Source organism: Cornus florida, unplaced genomic scaffold (genome assembly GCF_030987335.1).
Source record: "Cornus florida cultivar Cherokee Brave unplaced genomic scaffold, ASM3098733v1 CherokeeBrave_3.0.0_Hap2_Chr05, whole genome shotgun sequence".
NCBI classification, from domain to species: Eukaryota; Viridiplantae; Streptophyta; class Magnoliopsida; order Cornales; family Cornaceae; genus Cornus; species Cornus florida.
The window spans coordinates 82214522-82241628 of NW_026775575.1; the positions used below are offsets into that span (position 1 = coordinate 82214522).

Genomic DNA, 27107 nt, shown 5'->3' on the forward strand with positions numbered 1-27107 from the left:
TGACAAATTTAAATTTTAGCTATATAATATAATTACTGGTGTTCGCATTCTTGTCATCTTGGTGTCACAAGACTCACATCACTTCAATTTTCCTTCCCTTCCAACTTTACCAACATAACCTTTCAAATCTAAATTTAAATATAAAAATTATGTTAAATATCATTTAAAGCAAAGCAATGATTATGCAACAGAATAAAAACACATATTCTATTTTTTATTATTATTATTATTTGGCAAGGTGAATCGAACCTGGACCATACTACTCAGAATTCATTCTTTTTATTTTCTACCATTTTTTTTTTTTCGTTAAGATAGCAAATGTACTCTCATTATGTAACACTTCAAACTCTTCTATTTCCTTTATTGAAATTAATAAAAGTCATGTGTCAATTTTAAGGCCCGTTTGTGTTTTATAGTGTGTTGTTTTAACCTAGAACTGAACAAGTGTTTTATAATATAGTGTTTTGAAATGAGAACAAAACATGTTTGGCAACGAAAATTTACGGTGAGAATTTTGAAACAGAAACATGATAGAACATGTTTGGCAAGGTATTTCATTTCAAGAAATATGAGAACAAACCATGTTTGGCAAAGTATTTGTGTTTTGTAGTGTTTTATTTATAACTTTATTAAATATAAATTAAAAACTAATTATTGTATAATTTTAGTATACAATTGTGTAATGCTTTAAACATATTAATTGTTACCAAACAAATTTAAAATTACTACTACATTTATAAAATTTGAAAGATAATGTATCATAAAAAAATATATACAGTATATGCATATTTTTATTTTTTATGCTAAATTTTTATTTTGAACTTACATTCTTAAAAATTCATATTTTGATTCAATTGAAGAAAGAGTAATTCGGTATTTTGCAGGTGTGATACCCCTCAGATCCGAGATACGGGTTGATCAGGCCCAAGCCTAAACTCGAGGGAATATCAAACAATTAATATTTTATAATGAACACGGAATACAAAGTGAAATACGAAATAATATATTAAGCTGAAAGAAACTAAAAGAAAATCCTTGTATCATAATTAATCAAATCCGATAATCCAAAACTCCATAAGTTTACAACTCGGGAATCCATCTATTGGACCCCTTATTAAAATTCTCAAACCAAAACTGAATTAATAGAAATAAAATCTAAAGCTAACATAGAGAAGATTCCTACATAATCGGAGGAATGAATATCTGTATCTGCTCAGCACGTCCAAGCTCTAACCCTGGAACTGACGAACACCTGAAAAATAAAAGAGTGTGTCAGGCCCATATGCAAGTCCTGATCTACTACAATCCAACAGTAATCCGATACGCAGATACATCCTAGGAAGACTCAACAATATCTAAAGTAATCCATATATGTATATAGTACACACTATAGGACGCTCGTTAGTCCAATAGATCTATCTCAGCCTGAATAGAAGGCAATATGCAAATACGCACCCTAAGGTGGGTATGAGTACCTAGCCTTACCAGGGAACAACACCTATGTCCAGTTATCCATCCTAGGCGATATACGCGCCCTAACCATGGTCATAAGACTCAAGCTCATACCACGGCACCATATAATATATTTATAAAGTCCGTACTCCTCCTAATACAAAATACCATCCAATTGTGTAGTGGTCTGATATATGTATAACAAATCTATCCTGAAACCATAATAGGTCATTCAATTTATTTGATTGACATGACACAAGTAGATGATAGACTTAACCTTTATGGTTAATTCATATCTTAATCCAAATTAGGTAGGACTTAGTGTTTTGAACTAATCCATTACCAATACAGGTAGGTCTCAGTGTTTTGAATTAAGCCATCCCTAATATGACACCGTCCCATACTGGTTCATATATATCCATATAAGTAGGACTTAACATTTTTATGGTTAATCCAACTCATTCCAAATTAGGTAGGATTTAGTGTTTGAACTAATCCATACCTAGTATGTCACCGCTCCATACCGGTACATACAATCCTCCAATTAACATAGTTGACAAAACAATATTAAATAGTCATCAACCAAATTCCACAGTATGCACAAGATAAGTTAATCTATATACATAAATATTAGGCATTCAATACCGAGCCTAAAATCCAACTTCAATAATGTAAATTGCTACACAATTTGCACACATTTACATTTTCCAACATAATCCACGAATTGATACAATTTAGTACAACTTAAGTATCAAATAAACCCAAGTTAAGCATAAGGAAAATTCAGTTAATTCACTATACTTCAAATACTACAAAATTATGATTTATATATATATTTAAATCATGCACAACAACCTTGCCAAGCTCCAGTATATAACCCTAGCAAATCATCCAATATAGTCTACGAATTAATACAGTTAATGGAAATTTAAGTATCAATTTAACTCAAACTAAGCATAGGTAAGTTTAGTTAATTCCCTATGCTTGTAATATTATAGAAATATGATTTATATATATAATTAAATCATGTCACAAAATCTTACTAAGTTCCAGTGCACAAAATTTACAAAACAGTGAGCAACACCCTAGTTTTTCTTTAACTTTGTATTGCTTCATCCCTTAATCCAACTACAACCTAATGTTTCACCATTATTTTTACAGGTCTACAGTAGTCATCCATATCCTTTAAACCAATTTAAACTGATCAAAACACCCCACGCAGTCAAACAGTGCCCAAAAACAAAACTGGAAGACTGTAGGTGAGAGCAGGCTCTTGAAAAATGCAGAGCCTGCTGCCTGCACTTGTTCAACAAGAGCCGGCTCCAACCCCTTAGGAACTGGCTCCTAGCAAGGTAGAGCCGGCTCCACCTCCTTGGGAGCTGGCTCTAAGAGTAGGAAGAGCCTGATCTTCTCCCCTTAGTTGCTATTGTCCAGTTCTGCTTCATCTTCCTCAACTTTGGTGTTTTCCCCGGCCTCTGTAATGTTCTTAATAGTTGTTCTAGGGTTCAATTTTAGTTCAAGGGTAATCCTAACTCACTGATATCTGACCATAACATGTATGGAACACAACCATTGGAGGCACAACTACAGAAATCTCAGTTAAAAACTTAAGCGATTCAAAACAGATTTATTTAGTAAAAATCGAATACTATTTTTGAAACTTGATTTAAGGTTTAACCCTAGTCCCAACTTAATTATTAGTTATCAATACACATTCATGATCTCAAATTAATCAAAGCTTAAACATAAACACCGAGAAGAGTCAAATAACAGAAATATCAAGGACTTTGCAAATCACCTATGTCAACGAGATTAATATAATTCATACATGCATACAAGACTTGATTTAATGTTTGTCTAATCCGTTTTAGCCTTTAATTAATCCCTGGAGTCTAACTAGGCATGCATAGAACACAAATTAAAGGGAAATAATATAACGGAGACTTACCTTTGAGACTTTGATTTAAAATCTCTAACTGTTGTCTTTATCAACTCTGGCAACGTCGGTTGTGTTAAACGACCTCTGTTGTTCCTAGTTCAGTCCAGTATCATACACCAAACTCCCCTCCTTGATTCAGTCTTAGCTCAAGACCAAAACCCTAGCCTTCCTCTCTTTAGCTATCTTTGTAACTCCCTGTAATCTCTCTCTGTTTCACGGTACGTGAATATGGTGAATGGGGTTTACAAAACCCTTGGCAGACGTATACTTATATATTTATAAGGTTTATTTGAAACCCTAAACCAAACCCTGAAGTAAATCCTAAACCAATTATATGTCGGCTCCAATCCTAGACACGATGTAAAACATGAAACCCTAATACCAAAACAGTGAATTCACATAAGCACGTAATTAATTAAACTTGAGAAAATACATTTAAATTAAAGAAACAAACCAAAATATAATTTAAGCAATTAATTAAAGAAAACACAATTTAAAATGATTAATGAATGAAAAACACAATTAATTGAATTAAAAATAAAATCAATCAAATAAGCAAATAATTAATTAATTAAAACAAGCAAACAATCAATTAATTTAATAAAAACACAATAAATAATTAAATTAAATTAAATTCCAGGACTGTCCTTTTAAAATTAGAAGCAAATAATTAATTAATTAGAACAAGCAAACAATCAATTAATTTAATAAAAATACAATAAATAATTAAATTAAATTCCAGGACTGTCCTTTTAAAATTAAGGGTATTACAGCAGGGCACTACCTTATCACACGAGAATCAGTTTATCTGTATTCAACTATTAACACAAACAAAATCTGAATAATTTCCAGAAAACGATAGTCTCTAAAATGGATCTTTCTTTTCCATCTTCAAATCTGAAAATTGTAGATCACATTCTTAGACAAACATGAAACGCAAACATATATAATTACATATAATATATGCAAGGGGAATAAAACGAGGCTCAGATATGCTTTAGGTCAGATCATATGAGAATGTGACACAACTATGACTGCAACAACAGTTGCCCTTGAGAATAAAAAAAGCATCTCACAGACCATCCGAGTCGCCCTGCCATGAAACGAGTCATCTTCTCGATGACTGATTTGCTCAGATATTTTTCATCACAGCCTTTTGCAAAAAGACCATACAAAATTTAGACAGAGCTTGGGGAGAATATGGATAAAGAGAACAGAATACGAGAATGGAGAGAGAGACGATGAAGAGATAGCTCATCGGACTTTCTAAAACGCCGATTTGAAGCCCGACGGTGTGTAAGAAAGTGTCGTCGATTTGAAGCACAATATCGCCTCTGGAATCGCCCACAAGAGCGCAAAACAAACCCTACTTTTGTGTTGCAACTTTGTTTTATACCCGTTCTGTGTTGGGCCATTTTGTTCCTTCCGCTACAGTGATTTTTGTAGCCTAAAAAAACTTGGAACAAACTGGAACACAAAAATGTTGTTTCAACATTGGGCCCAAATGTTGGGTTGTTCTGCTACTGTTTAGAACAAAACAAGGCGGGCCAAACACGTTGTGGTCTTAAAATGGGAAACTGTAGCGGCACAAGAGCATTACAGAACACTTGGAACACTTCCTAAACATGGCCTAAAATTAAACACTTAAAAACGTGTCATTTGGATTAAAATTAGGATTTTTTTTTTTTTTTTATCATGAAAATACAATAAATAAATGGCACCTAAATTTTTCTTTATTTTATTGGCTGTTGTGTCAAAATCTTTTATTACTGAAAATGTTAAGGCCTGTTTGGTATATGTTTTGTCTTGGGTTGTTTTGTTCCTGGCCCGCCTTGTTTTGTTTTCAACAATTCCACGACATGTCCAGAATTCGGGCCCAAAGTTGAAACACCATTTAGGTGTTTGAGGTTATTCCGATTAATTTTTGGGCTGCACAGGTACTGCAGCGAAAAGAACAACTTGGCCTAACCCACTACATGTATATAACAAACTTGCAACAAATTCTAAGGTTATGTTGTACGCTCTTATCTGGCGATTTCGAAGGCAATTCCAACTGTTCGCTCTCGTCTGGCGATTCCAGCTTTTCTGAAGACTGAAGCTCGATGACACCCAACCCACAGATCTGAAGCTCGACAACGTTCTCTTGAGATTTGAATCTCTCATACACAGTGGTTCATCTTTGAGAAAACCAGGTTTGCCTATTTTCTTTTAAAACCCTAAATTTTTCTTTAATTTTTCTTATCATGTTTGGATAACTGTAATAATTACTTCATTTTAACTCTTTTTTAGGATTTGGATAACTGTAATAACTACTTTATTTTAACTCTCTTTTATGATTTGAATAAATGTAATAACTTGTGCCAATTTTACATTACGCATTTTACCACTTGTACATGCAGTCATGTATAAGATACAGGGTAACATGACACTTTATGCATGCGGAAGGAGTCGAATGAATCTTTATACGACTGGAACTTCAAAGAATTATGAACGTTCATTCTATAGATGTCTAGCTTTAGGGGTATACAATTATTTGCATTAATAATTTTTTATACGTACATGTTATTGTCACAGGAGCATTATAATAATATACAAGTGTTTGATGTTTTAGTCACATGCTTGTTCATTTACATGGTTGGATGACATGTACCAACGTTTGCAAGTGGATGGTCATGTGGATCAAGAGTTGGAGGTTGTAGTTACTGTCATGCAAGCTCAACAAAATAAGCAAATTAAACTACATTATCATTGGCGGTTGTTGTTGTCTTACTATTACTGTATTATTTGTGTTATTACTCATGTTGTTGTTGTTGGTTATTATGGCTATTGACAAATGATATAATATATTAGTTCAATTTTACTTAGATACTTTTATTGTGCTTGTTGACAAGTGGTGTAATATTTATGAAACTCATGTCTGCAATATTTTAAAACTCATGCAATGAGTAATATGTTGAAAGTATATTTCAGTTCGATATTGAAACAATGTCTTCTAGAATTGTCAAAACAATATACATCATTCATAGGTTTTACAATTTATAATATATTTTATTGGTTTTTATAGATTAGTTAAAAAAAATATTGTAAACTAAAACTTAATAAACTAAAATAAACTATAAAAATAAAAATATTAAAAGATATATCAATTGTATAATAAAATTATACAATAATAAAATTTTACTTTATATTTAACAATGTTATAAATAATGTATTGATGAAAACAAATTGAAAACACTCCTTACCAAATATATTTCATGTTTTTGTTTCAGTAATTTTGGATACACTTTTACTCTGCCAAACATGTTTTGTTCTCATATTTCTTGAAACGAAATACTTTTTTTTTTTTTTTTGGTTAAAGAGAAACGAAATACCTTGCCAAACATGTTCTATCATGTTTCTGTTCCAAAATTCTCATTGCAAATTTTCATCACCAAACATATTTTGTTCTCAAAACACTTGTTCTGTTCTAGGCTAAAACAAAACGCTCGGGAACACAACGTATACCAAACGGGCCCTAAGAGTTTAATTGGTAAATAAAAAATAAATAAATAAATTTTTAAATTTTTAGTATTCAACATTCATTTAGTGATGCCCCTATTACTTAATTATGCTATGTTTGGTTAGAAATGAAAAATTTGGATGGAAGAGAGAAAAAAATGAATGGAAGAGACATCCTAGGGAAGAAATTGTCTATTTCCTTATTTTTGTTTGGTAGGATAAAAGAGAAAAGAACAAGCTTATTATTTCATATGTTTGTTAGAAGAGAATTAAATAAAATTTTTAAATTGTTTTTACTATTATATTCAATAATATTTTTAATATTGTAATTTATTGTTTTTAATATTTTTAATAGAGGATAATACTATAATTTAAAACTTATTATAATTTAGGATAATATTTCATTTAATAGTCTACTTGTTTTTCTTCTTTTAGAGCATCTTCCACTGTTTTGTATATATATATATATATATTTGTAAATTGGATGGGTCATATTAGATTTACACACAAATTTTGGATTATTTGTTTTTAGGTCTAGCCGTTATTTTATACATTTTATGTAAAAATATATGTCCTGATAACAACTAACGAGTGTTATGTCTGAAACCACATAATATTTACAAACTTAATTCGTTAATGAAATAAGAAAGAGGGAAGATAAAGGAAATATGTTATGTCATTGTGTAAAAAAGTTGTGTAAAATATATAATAATTTTACATATCAGTGACGTGGCAGTATATCTTAACATACTGTTGGAGATAAAGAAAAATTACACATCATACGTGACAATATTTCATACAAAAGAGTGTTTTAACATATAAGTGAAAGAATGACCCATCATTCATATTATTATTTCTTTTCTTATATCATCTTTACCAAATGCTGTTTCTTCCTTCTTAATTTTTTTTCACACCTCTTACTATTATATCATTCAAATTTTATCTCATTTTAAGACATACTTATGTTTTCAATTATATTCAAATTATGTTATTAAACTAACTTAATTAAATAAATATATAACCCATTCAAAATTAAATATTGAATTAAGTGATCAAATACCACCTCTTACTCTTTCACAAGGGGGTGTGGAGTCCCAACAATAATGTTCCGCGACAAGACCACCAGTCACATCAAACAATTCTTTATTTCCTCACACCATGTCATTTTATATACAAAACATATATGTACTACAAATTCCTATTGTTAAAAATAAAAAATTAAAAAATATTTCCTTCCTTTACAGGCCAAACTGGGCCTAAAAATAAGTCAAATTATTGTAGGAAGGATATTATGATCATATGATATGAGCAGCGAACCGAGTGGACTCATCCTCCCGTCCATCATTCAAGTTCTTCCAAATCCTCTGAAAATATTGAAAGATGGTGCCAAACAATCTCACATGGCGCTTCGCATGCTCGACTTGCAGAGAAACACGACCCCACCATGCTTTTTTTTTCTCTCCCCACCAAATTCAAAAAGCTTCACTTTTTGTGGGCCCATAGTTAGCTGGAAGATAAAGGCGACCATTATACCATGTAGGTGTAGTTTCAGTAACAGTCCTCTCTTTTTCTTTCAAATCTATCGGTACCCACATTGTCTGTTTCAATATCTACCTTTCTTTACTTCTCCGTTACCCATTTACTTATTCTTTAATGGACTTTTAATAGTTTGTATTATTCACTGGTCAAAAGGGTTGAGAATATGGTAAGTTTTGTTCCCTCTCACACTCAAGTTTTGGATCTTCCAAAGATTCATACTATTTTCAAAGCTTCAATTTCGCCCTTTTAGCTATTGGGTCATCAAAATTTTATACAGAGAGGTTTGGTACAGATTTGCTTACTGTATTGTGTTGTTCTTTTAAATTTGGTTGTGTTTTGTTGCTTATTTGTAAATCAAACATTTCATAATTAAACTATTTTTTCTTAGTTAGATGTGGTTTTGGCAATACACACACACTACTATGCGTAGAAGTAAATTACAGACTTGTGTGCTTTGCAAAAATGTATTTGTATTGTGGAGATGGGCTTCGAGCACAAGATATAGATAAATGATAGTAGTATACATTTTCAACTCAGACTATGTTTATCCTTTATTCCTTGCATTGTTTCTTAGTCTTTGTGTTCTTCTTAGAGCTTCTTCACTATGAATCATATGGCTTCTTCTTATTAGTAAAGTCTGTGTAGTGGGTCTTTCTTGCACATGACAGTGCTATCTTTGCTTATCTCCTCACATTTTATCACTAATTGGTGGTTGCGAATTTGCGGACACGCCGGTTTGTTTTTGTTGCGACTCATATGTTCGGGCTTATAGCTTTAACTTTTCTCATCCAATGGGCAATAACTAGATCAATTGGACATCCTACAGAAACAAAACCATCCATTTCTGTTTTTCCTTGGATTCTGAAGGTCCAAAGTTGCTACCAAAGAAGAATGCAGTCAAGTAAATAATTGGCATTATTAACCTACATCATAAAATAATTTATTTTGATTCAATCTTCGAAAGGTTAGGTCTGTCTTGATTCTTGAGTCTTCCCTCCTTAGACCCCTGTTGCGGTAGGACCAGAATTGGATAATGTTTTTTTTTTTCTTTTTCTTCTTTTTCCCTTGAAATTGATTATGTATGTTTGTTGGAGTGCTTGTGCAATGTCACCAGTGTGGCATAAAATAGAGTGATTTCAAATGGACGCAGAAATAAGTTGGACTTATGTAAAATGAGTAAAACGATGTAAAATGAGTAAAACGAATTTTTTGTAATAATTTAGTTTATTTAGAATGTCATGATGTTCATTCATACATGATTTAGATTCACAATTGGGGTAAAATTTGGCAAACATCAGCAGCTTCAGATGTGGCATTTTCCCCTGACATAATGGTCATTTTTGTATGGATGTGGACGTATCAATTTCTTTTTTCAGTACAATATTTGACCTCCTATTTAGTCCGTAAACAATAAATTTTAATGCCTCTACTGCAGGGTATATGCATGAACTGTGGAATGTCTTGTGAAGGGGTGAATATATAGGAGAAGATGTCTCTCTATGATAAAAATATTGATTCAGCATTCCATGGTGCAGGAGCAAAGGCGTATCCTCATTAAGAGTTTCATTTTGCATTATTATACATTTTATTACAGTCTTTGATAACACTTCTATATTGAGTCATGCTTTATCTTGTGCATCTTACCAAGATTTTCGATTTTGACGTATACTAGATAACCAAACACTGAAACATCTTGAAAAGTCAGAAGAAGCACAGGCAGTTACACTTCCAGGGAGGACCCATGTCTCTGTCGGATATGTGACACAAGTGGACACTTCCTGGGAAACTCTGGATACACCTACGACACATTTTATAGAAGTATATTAATTAAATTCTTAATTTTGAACACATAGCCGACATTTCTTGAATACTCGCTGTTATCATTCTGCATTGGATACAATTTGTTTAGCATGATAAAGAGAACAATAATCTTAATCTTGAGAAAAAATTAAATTAAAGGCTATATATAAATTGTGTTAAAGTTACCACCAATGACCTAGTCCAAGTGGTATCTCCTCCTCCCACATGGGAGATTGAGGGTCTTAGTACCCATTGGGATGATAGTAGATGTCTGTACCTATCAAAAAAAAAAAAAAAGTAACATTAAAAAAGTAGTATATTAAAGGAATAGCCAGAGTAGTAGAAGACAGAGGTTACAATTCTTGTAGTACATAAACAAAAAGGTGCACGCATTTATTGCGTGTCCTTGTCAGAACTTCCTCTACATGACAACGGTGATTATTATTATATAGTTGTAAGTTATGAATTTCTTTTAGCCATAATTGTATTTTGAGTTGCTATGAAGCTGTTGTTTTTGTACACAACATTTTTGTATATATAACAAAAGCATTATAACCAGAAATCTGCCAACAATGCAAGAGTTACACTAACATATATGACTATAACAAGAAATTTGTAACTTGTTAATAATATAATTAAATTTACATATGTTGCATGGAGAAATGCATTACAGGATATGACATTTGTATGCACATGTTTGTTTGTTTATGCATGTATAAATTTTAATGTGCGTGTGTGTGTTTGTGTATATATATAGTATATACATATAATTTGACGTCTCTTTTCCTACTCCCATGCTCACTCCTTCAATGAAAAATTATTTATTTTAATTTTAATATATGGCCCAATTTTATATAAACCTTCACTTTGACTTTTCTTTCAATTATACTTTGTTTCCATGCCAAAAAGGAAGTCTAATACAATTATTGATGTTCGTTGATCACATGTAAGAATATATTCAGCAAGCGTTGATCATGTTTTCCTAATTAAGAAATTTAGTTTTAAATCATGGACACGCCCTGGATGTGTTGGATACATGTCCAGGAGTGTCCGAGAAATGTACGTGTCCAACACCTGCCAGACATGGATACAACTGCTTGTTAGAAGCAAGAAACACTGCTGCAGGAAAAAGGTGGTTGCTGTTGTTTTATTTTTTATTTTTTATAAAAGTCTGAATATGTAAAAAACAATTTACTGAAGTAATCAATAAGACTTGCAATTGTTTATTGTTGCAGATCTTTTCTAGTTGCCAAAAGTTACACTGTATCTTTGTAAGCTGGCCAGTGTTAACTTATTTTGATTTTAGTAAGTTGAATACAAACAAGTACCATATTACCCAAGGATGCATTTTACTGGCTGATTAAATTATGAATACATCATTATTATGCATTTAAGTACTTTACTTTATCCATTCCTTAACCTGTATTATGTTCAGTGGTTTAGAAATCTGGTGCATAGAGAACCTCTGGCTAGTTCCAGTTCCAAAGTCTTTGCATGGGAAATTCTTTTCTGGAAGTGCATATGTAGTTTTGAATGTAAGTTTTTTGTAATTTGGCAACTTTGGTTTGAAGATTTTAGCAAATTCGGAAACCCAACTTCTAGTTTAAATGGATGAGTTGATTGTCTGAAGTAATTTCAGACTTTCAGTTACAACTTATACAATTGAAGTTACTTTTGCTGCTGATCTGATCTGCTTTGCGAATGTTGCGACTTCACTTGAGGGTGTGTGTAATTTTTCTCTTTCTTGGCAATGAACTTGACTCTCTTGTACCTTTCAATTGATACAGACGGTTTTGCTTAAAAGTGGGACTCCTCAACATGATATACATTATTGGATCGGAAGGGATGCGAAAGAGGTTTTAACCTTCTCTCCTTGTTATTTTTATTACGTCGATAACATTAAATTGGTAATGAAAGCTGCGGAGGTAGCCTTATGACACTATTGATGCTCATGCAAGGGAATACATAAGACCCGCTGATCAATTAATACCAAAAGTTCCTGCCAAACCATCTCTTAAATTGAAAATCAACATTTGTGTGATTTGATTCATCAACCTTTTTTTTTTTTTTTTTGGTTTTGAGAGAAAAGGCAACTGGTGGAAGCAACCTAAAATTTATTGTCCCAGTAACTTGATGAGATGTTGATATAGGAATCAAGAGGGTGTCACTATCATCTTCTTGTACAACATTTGTTTGGAACTTTATAAAAAAGCAAAGTTGTTGTCTATAAATTTGAACTACAAAAATGATGTCAATAACTGAATTATTAAAGGATGTTTCAAGGTTGTCTACTAATGAATTGGCAGGTGGACTCAGCGATGGCATCTGACAAAGCACTTGAATTGGATGCAGCTTTGGGGTCCCATATTGTGCAGTATAGGGAAGTTCAAGGTCAAGAAAGTGAAAAGTTCTTGTCATACTTCAAACCTTGTATCATCCCAGTTGAAGGAGTGTTTTCTGTAGGACCAGGGGATGCAAACGGTGAAACATACCAAGTCAGCTTGTTAAAATGCAAGGGAGACCGTGTTGTTCATGTTAAAGAAGTAAGTTTTCTTGCTTAATGATTAACCACTGCACTTGTAAGTTTACAAACTATCTTTCCAAATGCTCACAAAAGCTCTAATTATATGTCTGATCCTAAACTAATCTGGTATGATCATTATGGTGTGCCTGCGCCAGGTGCCTTTTACTCGATCGTCCTTGAACCACAATGACGTTTTCATACTTGACACGGCGTCAAAAATTTTCCTCTTCAGTGGGTGCAACTCCCTCATACAAGAAAGAGCTAAAGCTTTGGAAGTTGTTCAGTATATCAAAGAGAATAAACACAAAGGGGATTGTGAGATTGCAACTATAGGTTGGAATTTGATTATTTTCTTTTCTTTATGTAAGGGATATAAATTTCAAAGGTTAACTGTTCATTTGCTTCAGATGATGGAAAATTTGTGGGTGATTCTGATGTTGGGGAATTCTGGAGCTTATTTGGTGGTTATGCTCCCATTCCTCGGGATTCACCCTCAGCTGTTCAGGAACAGCCTGAATTTCCAACGGCCAAACTATTCTGGTGAGTTTTGGCTGAATTTTAGAAATACATCTGTGCTATTGCAATTTTTTTCTTCCTAAATGTTGTCAATCCTGTATATCAGCGCATCCAAAAAGTTTTGCTTTCCCAAAGGCTGATGAATAGTATTTAAATGATTAAATCATCCTAACCAGATTCACAGGGATCAAATATTTTTCCATTTTAATAAGTAGTTGTACATCAGTAAACCGAAAAATGCTTCTATTACTTATTCTTATATCCCAATGTGCAAAAGGGCTGTGCAACTTGGTTTGTCTGACATGATCCTTCCAGTATTATTTTCGCTTTTGATTGTCAGAATGCCTTTATCTTTCGGATTGCTTTAAGGTTCTCTGATCAACAGGATAACTACTCAGGGACAACTATGTCAATGTGGGACTAATACTTTGAACAAGGAAATGCTTGACACAAACAAGTGCTATTTGTTGGATTGTGATACCGAGCTTGTTGTTTGGATGGGAAGAAATACATCAATTATGGAACGGAAGACATCGATCTCAGCTGTAGAAGTAAGAATTGGATTCCCTCCCTTATCTCATTATAATTCACACTTGCACATACCTGTAGTACACAAGAACTCACCAAAAGCACACTCTTTGTATGTATATGCTGTTTTGTGCATATGTATATCGTGGGACACTCATACTGTGTCTTAGTTGCTAGTAGGATTTACAGTGCAAGCAATTTGAAATCCATTCTACATAAAACTATTGGAAGTCCAGTTGTGATAAATAGGATTGAGATACTTTGGTTCAAGCACATGATTAGAATTTTGATGGTGGAAATGGAATTGGTTCAAAGACTGTGAGAATGACTGGGGGAATATGAGCTTGAAAGGATGTGAGTCATGTGACACAGTTAGTAAGAAATGACTGAAATCTAGGTCTGATTAAAATGTGGCTTTTGCTGGCGGCTCTCAGATATTCAAATTGTACACCATATTTCTCAATGCTATCATCATCACTAACAATTGTTTACTCTAAATGTTCAAGAGAACATCATAACTTATTTCATCAACATATGCCCCTCATCCGTGGCTATTCTCTTATGAGTGGTTTGAGCACTTGAGCACCTGAATGTATAATAGTCATGATTCATGAGGGATGCGTTGAGATTTGAGGGTTCGACCCTCTCATTCTGCTTCCATGTCAACAACAAATTATTATAAAAGCTTAAGTCATTAGTCCTTCAATAAGCATGAAGTAGAAAGGCAGGTCTATGCTTACCTTTAATATATTCAACTTCCCAATATATGAATTTGGTCGAGTTTGTAAATTGAATATACTAGAATAAGCCCTCAAATGCTTTTACATCCCAAGCTTTTCTATCAATAGCTTAAAGATTGTTTCTTACTAAACCGAAACCACTTTACTTCCCTGATTACTGGTTTTTCTTTTACAGGATTTCCTCAGATCTCAGGGCAGATCAGTGGGTACCCATTTAACTTTCGTAACAGAAGGATCAGAAACCGCCTCATTTAAGTCATACTTTGGTGGTTGGCCTCAAACAGCAGAGGTGAAGCTGTATGAAGAAGGTCGAGAGAAAGTAGCAGGTTTTGTACCTCTTGCAACAGTTTCTTAGAAAGGAAATGAGAAAAAAAGAAAGAAAAAATAAATAAAAAAAATAACGAGGAAGGAAGAATGAAAAAATAGAACCCTATCAGTATTTGAGGTAATAGTAGTTATTGCCTTATTTTCACCTTCCTTTTAATTTCAGCAATATTCAAACAACAAGGTTATGATGTGAGGGAGCTTCCTGAAGAGGACTGCCGGCCATTTATTGATTGCAGTGGCACACTAAAGGTAACTTCTTTTTGCAAAACTTACCAGTTTCATATAATCATGACTTTAAGCTTGTTTTATCTAGCATTTTGTATTGATGGTATCTTAATATTTTAGGTTTGGCTGGTGAATGGTGATGAAGTGTCCCTAGTTCCGGTTGTAGAACAGAAAAAGCTTTTCAGTGGGGACTGTTATGTTGTGCAATATACATATCCCGGATATGGCAGAAATGGAATGGAGGAGAATCTATTCTATGCATGGCTTGGCCGCAGGAGTGTAATGGTAAGAGTGGTGCATGTATCACAGGTCTCTCTAAAATTGATTTATTTGTTTAAATATGCTTATCGCTATTTTTTAGTCTGATTTGAATAACTTGTGTATTATTCCAATATCTAATTCTGTTACATATATACTTTTAGATGCTTATGATGAATTAAGAGTTTCTATCAAACACAGGCCTTAAAAGTTAGACTTGCATGATTTCATCACAAAAATCTCATGTTTGTCATGTTTTCGTGAAACAATTCTATATTGTCACAGATATCAGTCTCAAACCCATCAAAATTCAAAAGTGTTGTTGACTAATTTAGAAGTAATGTTTCATATAATCCGTGCACTTTCACCTGATAAGATGTTCAAGATGGACTTTGAGAAAGTGAAATCCGTAGTGATAGACTAGAAGAGAAAGTTCATTCATGCATAACCAAGCATCTGCCTGACCTGAAAATTTTGGCTAATATAAGTTGTGCCAGTGGTTTGTAACTTAATCTATCATTACTTACCAAAAAAACTTAATCTATCAGAAATATATATATACACATTTTTTTATTTCTTTGTACTTTTATGTTCTTTTTTATTTACTGAAATGAAATAATAAGCAACAGAACAAAATATTTTAAAAGCTTTTATGTCAATATACTGCAAAAACTGCAAAACTTATGTTGTGAACTATATTTCTTTGTTAGCAATATTTAGGATCTGGCACTTGAATCCATCTATGTTGTATTTTCGTGCTTCTGATCTCTTTCTAGGTACTAATATAGTGTAACTAAGGTACCTTCAATAGTCTTTACTGAGTTTTTAATTCATAAACTTCCCTCCCGTTTTTCATTGTTTTCTCCCATTGTAGGAAGACAGGGCTGATGCTATCTCCAACATGAACACTATTGCTAATTCAACCAAGGGAGATCCAGTTTTGGTTAGTTTTCTCTTTGCATTTCTCATATGTGCAATTTATTGAGATTCATTTCTACTTTGATCTTTAGTTACTTCAGTTTGACTTAACTGATGTGAATATGAGCCAAGCAGATGTTCAAATGTTACTCATACATCCTTCTCTATTTATATATTATAATAGCTAGTGCTCAGTGCATAATCAAACAAATTGTCTTTTTTATTAGAAACTAAATGGCTTCATCCTAACATAATGAAGAAAAAGAATTACTGAAAACGACATGACAAACCCCAAAGATGTATCATGCATTGAACAACTCTCTTTGCGAGCTTCATTTATCATATCACAAGCTACCAACAAAGGAGAAATCGGATCTCCTCTTTTTCTAGCCTCTATATATTTATTGTCTGTGCAATGGGTTAGTTTCTGTTCCTTTATTATTTATTTTTTTAATTTTATTTTGTTGTTTGAATAAGAAAAATGGAATATATTTGAAGCAAGATCTGTTATATAGTTTTGCTTCTTTGTGCTGGACCTAATCAGAGCAATGAGTTGTTATTTAATATAGGAACATTCATTGGATATGAAAAAGAGATAAAATTAAGGATGTTTCTTAGGGTATTTTAGTCCTCTAGAAAACTATTTTTAGCACCATGTCTGCAGCACAACCTGTAGGCAGACTTGATTTATCAGGAGTGCAAGATACACTGATGTCATAGTAGGGTTGAGGGCAGTGTAAAAGCCAGGCAACACTACCCTTGTTGCTTAAGAATCGGATTCTTACTGTCTTCAGAATGATACATTATGTCCTTAGAACTGTAAAGTAAACTTTATACCCAAACTCGTCTCTCTGAATGTTGCCTCAAAGTATAATCAGAGAAAGTAATTGGAGGGATGCCCATTGTGTACTTCATTCACTTTCCAATTAATTTTCTGACCTTGCCTTACCTATGTTTAATAATAAAAAATAAAAAAAATGTTGCATTAAATTTCAAGTGGGAAAAAAAATAATATTTTCCTGTGAATAAATTTCTCTCAGTTTGTGTATGACGACTACACTTCAAATCAAGTCAATTGAGTTCCTTCCACGACTTCTCTTCCATTCTGAAACCTGCCCAAGAATGTTTGGTAATCTAGAGGTAGCACGTGACATAATGGTGTAAATTAGTTGAAATGTTGTTGTCCCATCATATACACACAAACTGTTGATGTGCGCTTCCTGCTTGACCCTAACAGATGTCTTCTACGGCTTCAACTTACATGTTTTGATTTCAGGCTCAAATTGTTGAGGGGAGGGAACCAATTCAATTTTTCTCGATTTTCCAGACATTGATTATTTACAAGGTCTGTACCTCACAGATTTGTTTCTTTTTCCAGTCAAATATGTTGTCTTTTGAGTTAATCTACTATTGAACTTTGATCGCGGTTCTGATTGTTTTGTTCTCCATTTCATATAGGGGGGAATGAGTAAAAGGTACAAGAGGTCTATGGCAGAAAAAAGTATTTCAGATGAAACTTATGATGACACAAAGACAGCTCTTTTTCGAGTTCAAGGGACAAGTTCACTTAACATGCAAGCCATCCAAGTTGATCTGGTAAGTTCAAGTGTGTATTCCACCTTCTTTGGACTCAGAAAGCCTCCTCTGGTATCCCCTTGTCCCCCAAAAACCAACACATGAAAAAGCCTCTCTTTTGTCTCCTCCTTTGGGTGGTCTCTTATGCACTTACACCCATGTTACCGTTTATCTTATGTTGTTACCATGTTGATGTGTGTATCCCAGCAGGTTCTGACTGATGGTATTTGTATGCCTTGACATAACGAATTCTATTTGGATAGAAGAGACGTGTTCCTTGCGTTATTTGAAATTATATTTATGCTTTATATAATTGGTGAATGCAATGTATTATGGTTCAATTCATTATGGAATTGATGTTGTCCACTTGATTGCACGTGAAAGTTATATGTATGTAATAACGTTCAATACAAGTATATAAATCGCAATCATAAATAGTTCATAATCGATAATTAAGGATGAACTCTTATATTAATTAAGATATGAACCGGATCCGCGATAGGTTGATATATATTGTGACAACCGTCATATACAATTGCTCCGTATCACTGTTATGGCATTTTACTCTTAAGCATGAGAGAAGTATAGACTCTTTTATTAATTAATAATTGCTTTGATTTGTTCGGCGGAGTCTTCAGGAACCTATGACCGGCTCTTTGGGTAATTAGTTAATTGATAATTAGAGAGTTATATTCTCAATATTTGCATCGGTGCTACTTATATTTATTTTGTATTGATTACGGTTGATCACAAAGTAAATTCGGAGGCCTTTGTGTATTTTGGACAAAATAGTTTCTATATGTATTTATTTACTAAATTATTTTTTTTGTCAAACAAATGTTTATTGTGATCAAACCGGAAATTAAGGAACCAAAATAAATATATTAATTAAGTGGTCGGATTGATGACTTTAATTATCTGATAGCTAATTATGCATAGAGGGGTCAAATTGCAATATTGACTTAGTGGTTATTTATTATCAGATTGGATTACAATTCTTTTCTCTTAGTAGAGTAGAAATTAATTTATAAATTAATTGAATTGGGTCCATAGTTGTTGGACCGGGTCAATTAGTAATTCATTAGAGCCAAAAGGTTAGTGAGCCTAGGGATTCTCTCCCATAGCCCATAATTGATGTGGAGGCCCATGAGATTGGAGATAGCACTTTTCTTGTAAAGATTGAGAAATACTACACGTGCTTATATAAACCATGTGGCCATGTAATGCGAACAACCTTTGTGCACTATTAGTGTGATATATAGATATACACTCTCTCTCTACATTAAGGTTTTGTGTTCTCATCTCGAAGAAGCTCCCACAAGCTTAGAGCCTCCAAGTTCATCAATAGAGGTCATATGGGGGATTCCTAAAGGCAAGACTACCAATGCAATGGTGGTGCTCCAATGAAGAAGAAGGAGCTAAAGTGGTCTTCATAAGGGAGAACATTCTCTTTGTGGATAGATCTAAAGACTTTCTAAGTCTTGATGTGAGTATTCTAACTCTTATATGTGAATCATCACCTTCGTCTTGTGTGAAAATGGCCTCTACACTTGAATCAAGATCATGGAATGAAAAGTCCTCTTTTAGATTTTTGAAAATCTCCATTTCCCTAACACTGACTTGGCACCGTCCTTTGACATGTAGCTTGAGATTTTTTATCTGCAGAGACAAACATATAGTGCTGAAAGTTTGACAGTTAGCCTATCCTCCATACGTTAACATAAAAATGATGTAAAGTATGTTCCATGAAGTTTTGCCTTCAAAATCAACCTTTGGATTACCCTAGTTATTCATTAAATGAGCTGCCTATTGGATGGAAGCTTCGGAAATTATGTTATGCCAAACTTCACATTAATTAGTGATCCTACTATCCTTTGTTGTCAATAAATTTATTTTTTCATCTAAGAATAATTTCTGTTTGTGTTGGTTTTCCTTGGAAATGGAAGGTTCTGGTAAGTACTTATGATGGTTATTGTACTGCTATTAGAGGGGTTACAGCCTAAGCACTTGAATGAAGTTTTAAGGATTTCTACTCAGGCATTTGAGGGTTTTTCTAATTTTCATTTTTAAAGGGATTTAAGCATTCTTGCAACCATTTGCCTTGATTATTGAGCATCAAGCTCAATGATAAGATCCTTCAATTGTGCTCTTTATTATTCAATGTACAGAACCTGATCAATTCTGTAGACTGTGCTGGATGTTAGTATCCATAAGAATGGTCTGCCTCTTCAATCTCTGGTGCTTACAAGAATGGGCTGCCTCTTTATCTCTGGTGCTTACATGCCAAAAATAGTGCTACTGTAGTCATGATGATTATATGTAATCCTGTTGCAGGTTTCAAGTTCTCTTAATGCATCCCATTGTTACATCCTGAAGACTGAGACATCTATCTTCTCTTGGATCGGGAATCTCTCCTCAACCAGAGACCATGATCTTCTCGACAGAATGCTGGATCTGATAGATGTATGCGTCTACTTTGAGCATATAACATTTTCATGCTCATTGTTCTTTATTTGGCCACTTAAATCAAGCATCACTTTTCTTGATGCCATTTGCAGCCAAGATTGCAACCTGTATTAGTGAGGGAAGGTAGTGAACCTGATGTTTTCTGGAATGCACTGAGTGGAAAGGCAGAATATCCAAGGGAAAAGGAGATTAAAGGATACAGAGAAGATCCACATTTGTTTTCCTGTACCTTTACTGAAGGTAAGCAAAATATCCATGCTCTTAAATTTTTCTTCTCTCAAAGGATAATGTGGTTCTGCCTTTATTCAGAGTTGCCCCAATTATAAAACTGTAAAATCATGTCTAATGGTGGGTTCTGGATCTTTTTGCTGCCGGATGAAACTTTCTTTCAGGCGATTTCAAGGTACGTTTCTATAGGCATTGATGGGTTTTGATATTTGCTGCACTTCCAAGGCATATAATTTTCACAATACAGAAAGCCAAATAAAAATCAGATTCAGTGATTAATTCTTACAGCATATTTGAAAAATTGACAAAGTTGCAAAGGAGTCGAGAGAAAAACAAGAACAACACTTTGTTAATGATTGGCTCCAATAGCATTATAGCAATTACTGCAGTAAAATAGAGACTCAAAGGGCGTTTACATTGCAGGTGAAAGAGATATTCAACTTCTCCCAGGATGATTTAACTACTGAAGATGTTCTAGTTCTGGACTGCCACTGTGACATTTATGTTTGGATAGGACGCCATTCACATATTAAATCAAAGCAACAAGCCCTTACTATTGGCCTGGTAACAACTGCAAAGTGATCTCGAGTGTTCTTCAACCCTCTTAAATTTATTTTGCTTGGGGTGACTGCTTGTATCTATTGATTTGTGCCAATGCCCATATGCATGCTAGATGAGGTCCAATGATGCATTTGCAATATCCTCCCATGCATTGATCCAGTTAATTTTAAACAAATCATTTCATGGTTCCTAATTTGTACCTCAGTTGCTTCAAGTTCTCGATCTCAAGGAATTTTGAAGGCCCTCAAGGCATCAATAAGTTGATTGTTAGCATGATATTTCTTACTTGTATGATTTATACAATTCTACCTCCACAAATATTGTACGTGGACACATATAAAATGATGCGCAGGCACCAACATTTATATATATATATATATATATATATATATATATATATAATGTGATGCAAGATCTAGGATTAGCTGAATCTTTTATGATAGATGATTTTTGTTTATGTTGATGATATCATTTATTTAGAGTTTTGCCTTTGAAGTAACAGAAATTTCTTGAGAAGGACATTCTTGTTGAAGGCCTTTCTTTGGAGACTCCGGTTTATGTTGTTACAGAAGGTTATGAGCCACCATTCTTCACTCGTTTCTTTGAATGGGATTTCTCAAAGGCAAATGTAAGTGAATAATGTCCCATCCCAAAATGAAATTTGTTGAGCTCTTAATTTAAGCTGTGGTTACCTGTTGTTTGTGTTTCCCCCATAAGTTGATTTTGTTAGGTGACCCTTCAAAAATGTAACAAGTACTCCTTTTGGACACAATTCAAAATGGGCATCCAAATGAGGTGTGTTTGAGATGCCTGATCCACTCAATGTGAGTGCAGAGGGAGGGAAACACATCTTTGCAAGGATAGTATCTTAATCTGTCACCAGATCAGATGGTTATTTCAAATGACCTTAATGCCAATGTGGAACTTGTTTAACTGTATTGAAATTTTTGGTGTACCCAAGTGTATTTTTTTTTTTTTTTTGGATAAGTAAGAATTGTATAAAAAAATCCTCAAAAGGGGAGCGCATCCCAAAGGAACAACAAAAAGCAAAAACCACTAAGCCTTCAAAGGCTAAAAAATCTACAATGTCCTCAATAGATCTATAATCTCTACCCCGAAACCCAACAAAAAACAGTGGAAACGATGGAGAATTTCAAAACAGAAATAGGTGACTCTTTTCCCTTAAAGTATCTCTTGTTTCTCACAAGCCAAATGCACCACCAAATACAAAGAGGCGCAGCCCTCCATGCCTCTCTAATGTGAGCCCCCACAGAACAGCCTTTCCAAGCCTCAATCAAACCTCTAGAAGAGCTAGGCATGACCCACAGAAAACCAAACTGGCCAAGCATCAAATCCCAACATTCCTTGGCCAAAGGACAATGCAAAAGAAGATGGTCCACTGACTTTTCATCCCGACGGCACATATAACACCGATTAACCACCACCTGATTCCTTCTTCTCAAATTATCCTGAGTCAAAATCTTTCCCAAGACAGAGTTCCAAGCAAAAAAGGCCACCTTAAGAGGAGCCTTAGAACGCCAAACTGCCTTCCACGGGGAAGGACCTTCAGGCTCTTGAGTGAGACACCTAAAGAAAGACTGCACTTCAAAGCGACCCTAAGCATTGGGAGCCCAAATCCAAATCCAAACATCAGAATCTCCGACCATAACACCCTGCCGATACAACGCCTCTAGAAGACGAATGGCATCGTCAACTTCCCAATCTTGAAACAGGCGCCTGAATCGAACATCCCAAACCAATCTCCCATTATCAAGATGATAACAGTTGATCACCCTGGCCTGCCTATCCGAAGCAATCCTGAACATTCGAGGGAAAACGAGCAAGAGGGATGTCCTCACACCAGACACCCTCCCAAAAACTAATCCGCCTACCATCCCTGAGACGAAACCAAACATGATTGGAAAAATCAACCCAGCCCTGTCGAATAAACTTCCAAACCCCCACACCCCTAGGACCACGCACCTCAAGAGAGCACCACCCTCCTCTACTCTCCCCAAATCTGCTCACCACGACCCTCCTCCAAAGCTAATGCCTCTCCACCCCAAACCTCCATAACCATTTCCCAAGTAGAGCTTTATTGAAAGGCACCAATCTTCTAAGCCCCAATCCTCCATTCCGAATCGGCCTACAAACTTGCTCCCAACGAATCAGGTGAAACTTGAATTCCTCTCCTCCCCCCCCTCCCCCACGCACACACACAAAAAAATGCGCTGCAAACGCTTAATCCTCTCCGCCACCAAGGAGGGAATCTGGAATAGAGAGATAAAATAGGTGGGAAGACAAGAAAGGGTACTCTTGATCAGAGTCACCCGCCCCCCTTTGGAAAGATACTGCTTCTTCCACCCCGCCAACCGCCTCTCAAATCTATCCACGACTAGATCCCAAACCCCCACACACCTCGAAGGAGCACCCAGGGGCAACCCTAAATAAGAAATGGGAAAGGAGCCTGTACGACATCCAAAAATGCTCGCAAGCATCCCGATGTCAGGGACCTCAACAACTGGAACTAAAACACTCTTTCCAACATTCACCTTAAGGCCAGACACAACTTGGAACCAGATCAAAACACATTTCAGATATCTGAGCTCTGCATCACACAGAACCGAAGTATCATTTGCAAACATCAAGTGCGAAATCTCCAACTGACTAGCAACATCCCTGCCCACTCGGAAACCCCTCAGAAAACCCAGCTCCACAGCCCTCCTCATCAACCTGCCGAGGGCTTCCATCACGAAGTGGAACAAAAAAAGGGAAAACGGATCTCCTTACCTCAACCCCTTCGAGCTAGAGAAGAAACCGACAGAGCTCCATTCACAAGCACAGAGAAACGAGCACTGGAAATACAAAAATGAATCCATTTCCTCCATCTCACTCCAAACCCCATCCTCTCCATCAGATAAAGAAGGAAGCTCCAACTTACATGGTCGTATGCCTTCTCGATGTCCAACTTACACAGAACGCCTGGAACCCCACTGTGCAATCTGGAATCAACGCACTCACTAGCAATAAGAACTGAATCCAGAATCTGACGACCTCCCACAAAGGCTTTCTGAGAGTCAGAAATGACTCCATCCAACACCTTCCTAAAGTGTATAAAAGACTAAATTTGAACTTAATAATTACTGTGTCTGTGTTCTAGAGTTTGTATTACTCTGATCTGATATCTGGGCACAGTAAAGGCTCAGCATGCATGCAAAGCATTTCTAAGAAAATGCTTTTGCCATTGCACTAAGCAACCACTCATTTGTCTTCTTGAGACACAATTTGAGTCTACCAGATGTAATTAAACTGTGTAACTCAATTTCTTCCCCTGCAGATGCTTGGTAACTCATTTGAGCGGAAGCTTGCTATTTTGAAGGGAAAAGCACAAAAAATGGAAGTAAGTGATTCTCACAACATTTTTTATACCTTAAGTTATACTTTTATGACATTGATCTTCAAATTTTTTTTTTTCTTTTAATGAAGTAATGAAGTATTTTTTCACTTCACAGTGTCAATTCTAATGAAAGAATGTAGGACATTTGTCTTATTTTTAGGTTGTTTCTTCCCCTTCTTAGAATGCTATTCTACTTACTATGCTTCATCCAAACATTCTTTATATTCAGGCACCTTTAAGAAGTTCACGGAGAGCATACTCTTTGGAGACTACGCCAGAAAGTTTGAGAAGCCGGTCTGTTACTCCCAATGGAATAGGGAGAAGCTTATCTCCTGCATCTGGTGTTTCTGGTGCAAGTTTTAGATCTTCAGATACACGCCGCTTTTCCAGCCCAACTCCAACTACCAGAACACTATTCTCAGGATATTCTCCAGATCTTGATAATGCTGGTAATGCTGCATCCATCCATATGCCAATGAAGAAACTTTAATTATCACTTGGCATGGCATTTGGTTGTACTTTGCAGTGAATCAAGTTTGTGCACTTCCTGTGTGTGCATGTATATGTCCCATGATTATGGGATCAGTAGTAATCGATATCACAGATGCATAAAAAAAAATTATATGTATATCAGGAAAAGAAAAAGGCATCCATTCATAGGAAGGGTTTGAATCTCATGCATGGGGGTTGATCTAATGGGACCTGCTGGCCCGACATTTGAACGAGTTGGATTGTTAAAATCATCTGATAAATTGCATTTAATTGAATGACACTGATTATGACCCTGAATGGCCGTATCATTCCGTTGGGAATTTTCATATAGAGAGTCCTAAGCAATGCAACAACCTCGAAGGTGAATTTAATAAACCTTTACTATCTTTACAAGGAGACCAAGCTTTTCTCATTGGTTATTCTGTTTCCTCTTTCCCCTTTTTTTTTTTCTTCTCTAGTTCTTTCTCTCTATTTCTTCTACTTGTATAAGTAGTGCTGGTTGTTTTGACTCGACTAAACTGTCTGTAAATTTGTTCTTTGCAGATGGATTGTTGGTATCTACAGGTTCTGTAGAAAAAGTGCCAATGCGCAATTCAGAGAAGGCGGGTATCCTGCTGGATAAACAAACTGAAAATGGTGTAAACTTGTTAATCTACCCATATGAGCGACTAAAAGTGATTTCAAATGACCCTGTAACAGGCATAGATGTAACCAAAAGAGAGGTATTCATCTAAAGAAACTTGTTTAATTCACTGTTTTAGACAAATTTTATTAATGCACACGTACTGAAGTTGTAAAATTTGACATTGACATCATGTTTCTATTTACCGTAGTACATTTTTGTCACAGTTGACTTCATCTTTTTTGTCAGTGACAAAATTTATACATTTTTACCATGTCCCGAGATGGACATTAATGAAAACAAAAGTTAAAACCTTTGGGGCACTTATTCCTCTTATAATGATAAGTTCATTTATTCCATGAATTTTCCACGTTAACCTTTTGAAATTTGTCCCGGTAAATTATACTTTTCATATTGCTTCTTTGGTATTGATCATTAGTTCAATCAGTTAAATGTCTGCACTTTCTGGTGGTTATTTGTAGGCGTATTTATCCGATGAAGAGTTTCAAGAGAAATTTGGAATGCCAAAAAGAGACTTCTACGAGCTTCCCAAATGGAGACGGAACAAAATGAAGATGTCTCTTCATCTTTTCTAGAAGCCAGGTGAAAATGTATCTAATGAATTATTTCGTTGCCAGGGATAATCTGTTGTTTTTTTTTTCTCTGAGAGGACTGTTTGTCACACAGCATTTGGAACCCAAACCTAGCCTATTGAATGCGTCATCTTAACTCTTAGTCTCTTAATTCGTAGTTGAATGTAGATTTCCCAGCTTTCTTGAAGAAAGCCTTGATCTAAGAAATCATAAACCAAGGATATTTGTTTTATTGGTAACTGAACTGTACTTTTTTAAAGAATGGAAACATTCTCAGTTCATTATGGCTATTTATAAGAATATTTCATGATATATACATACATGTGCGTGTGTGTGTGTGTGTGTATATATATATATATATATAGAACTATGAAGAAAATTAACAAGACAATTGATGCAAAGATGAGTAGAATGATGTAAAACTACACAGGTAGAAGGAAGACACTTTCCTGTACTCAGCTACTCAATTGTGTGGATGACTGAATGGGACAGGGAGATGAAGGAATATTGACTCTGAATTTAGGTGCCGAATTATTTAGGGACCGAATTTCGGAATTCAATTTATGTGGGAGGAGTGGTAGGTCTTGTTAGAATATATTCTATAACAATTTTTTAGTATGTTTGGATATTATGGATTTTGACTATGCATCATTGGCTTTTTCTCAGGTACAGCTTCAAACAATTTATTAATTTTGGCCGACCACTGTGCAATTAACCTGTAAAATGACAAATGCTATATATATATATGTGTGTGTGTGTGTGTGTGTGTGTCACAATCGTTTGTTGGAACATCCTTTTTCTGATTCTCTCCCTCCCCCAGGAGGGAACAAATCCAAAATATAATATTTGCAAGAGTAGGATTTGTTGTGGAAATTTCACATATTTATAGATAAAATATACATACAACAA

General features: G+C 34.8%; 1 protein-coding gene across 4 annotated transcripts; it reads left to right on the top strand.

The window, feature by feature from the left end:
- Nucleotides 1-8169: 8169 nt before the first annotated feature.
- LOC132307186 (villin-1) lies at nt 8170-26488 on the top strand. 4 transcript variants are annotated; one of them, XM_059804875.1, is made up of 24 exons: nt 9959-9973; nt 11228-11360; nt 11464-11533; nt 11664-11763; nt 12016-12084; nt 12535-12771; nt 12908-13085; nt 13160-13292; nt 13654-13819; nt 14712-14862; nt 15027-15112; nt 15209-15373; nt 16221-16289; nt 17541-17609; nt 17723-17860; nt 20174-20302; nt 20398-20545; nt 20698-20708; nt 20957-21097; nt 21597-21722; nt 24432-24494; nt 24721-24940; nt 25527-25705; nt 26088-26488. In XM_059804875.1, the coding sequence occupies exons 6-24, from the start codon at nt 12547-12549 to the stop codon at nt 26199-26201; spliced, it is 2511 nt and encodes an 836-aa protein (XP_059660858.1). In that variant the 5' UTR covers nt 9959-9973; nt 11228-11360; nt 11464-11533; nt 11664-11763; nt 12016-12084; nt 12535-12546; the 3' UTR covers nt 26202-26488. The 4 variants fall into 4 exon arrangements, with proteins under 4 accessions (XP_059660856.1, XP_059660855.1, XP_059660857.1 ...); XM_059804873.1 differs by lacking the exons at nt 11228-11360; nt 11464-11533 and adding an exon at nt 8170-8425 and having other exon boundaries at nt 9864-9973; XM_059804872.1 differs by lacking the exons at nt 11228-11360; nt 11464-11533 and adding an exon at nt 8455-8709 and having other exon boundaries at nt 9864-9973.
- Nucleotides 26489-27107: the final 619 nt, after the last annotated feature.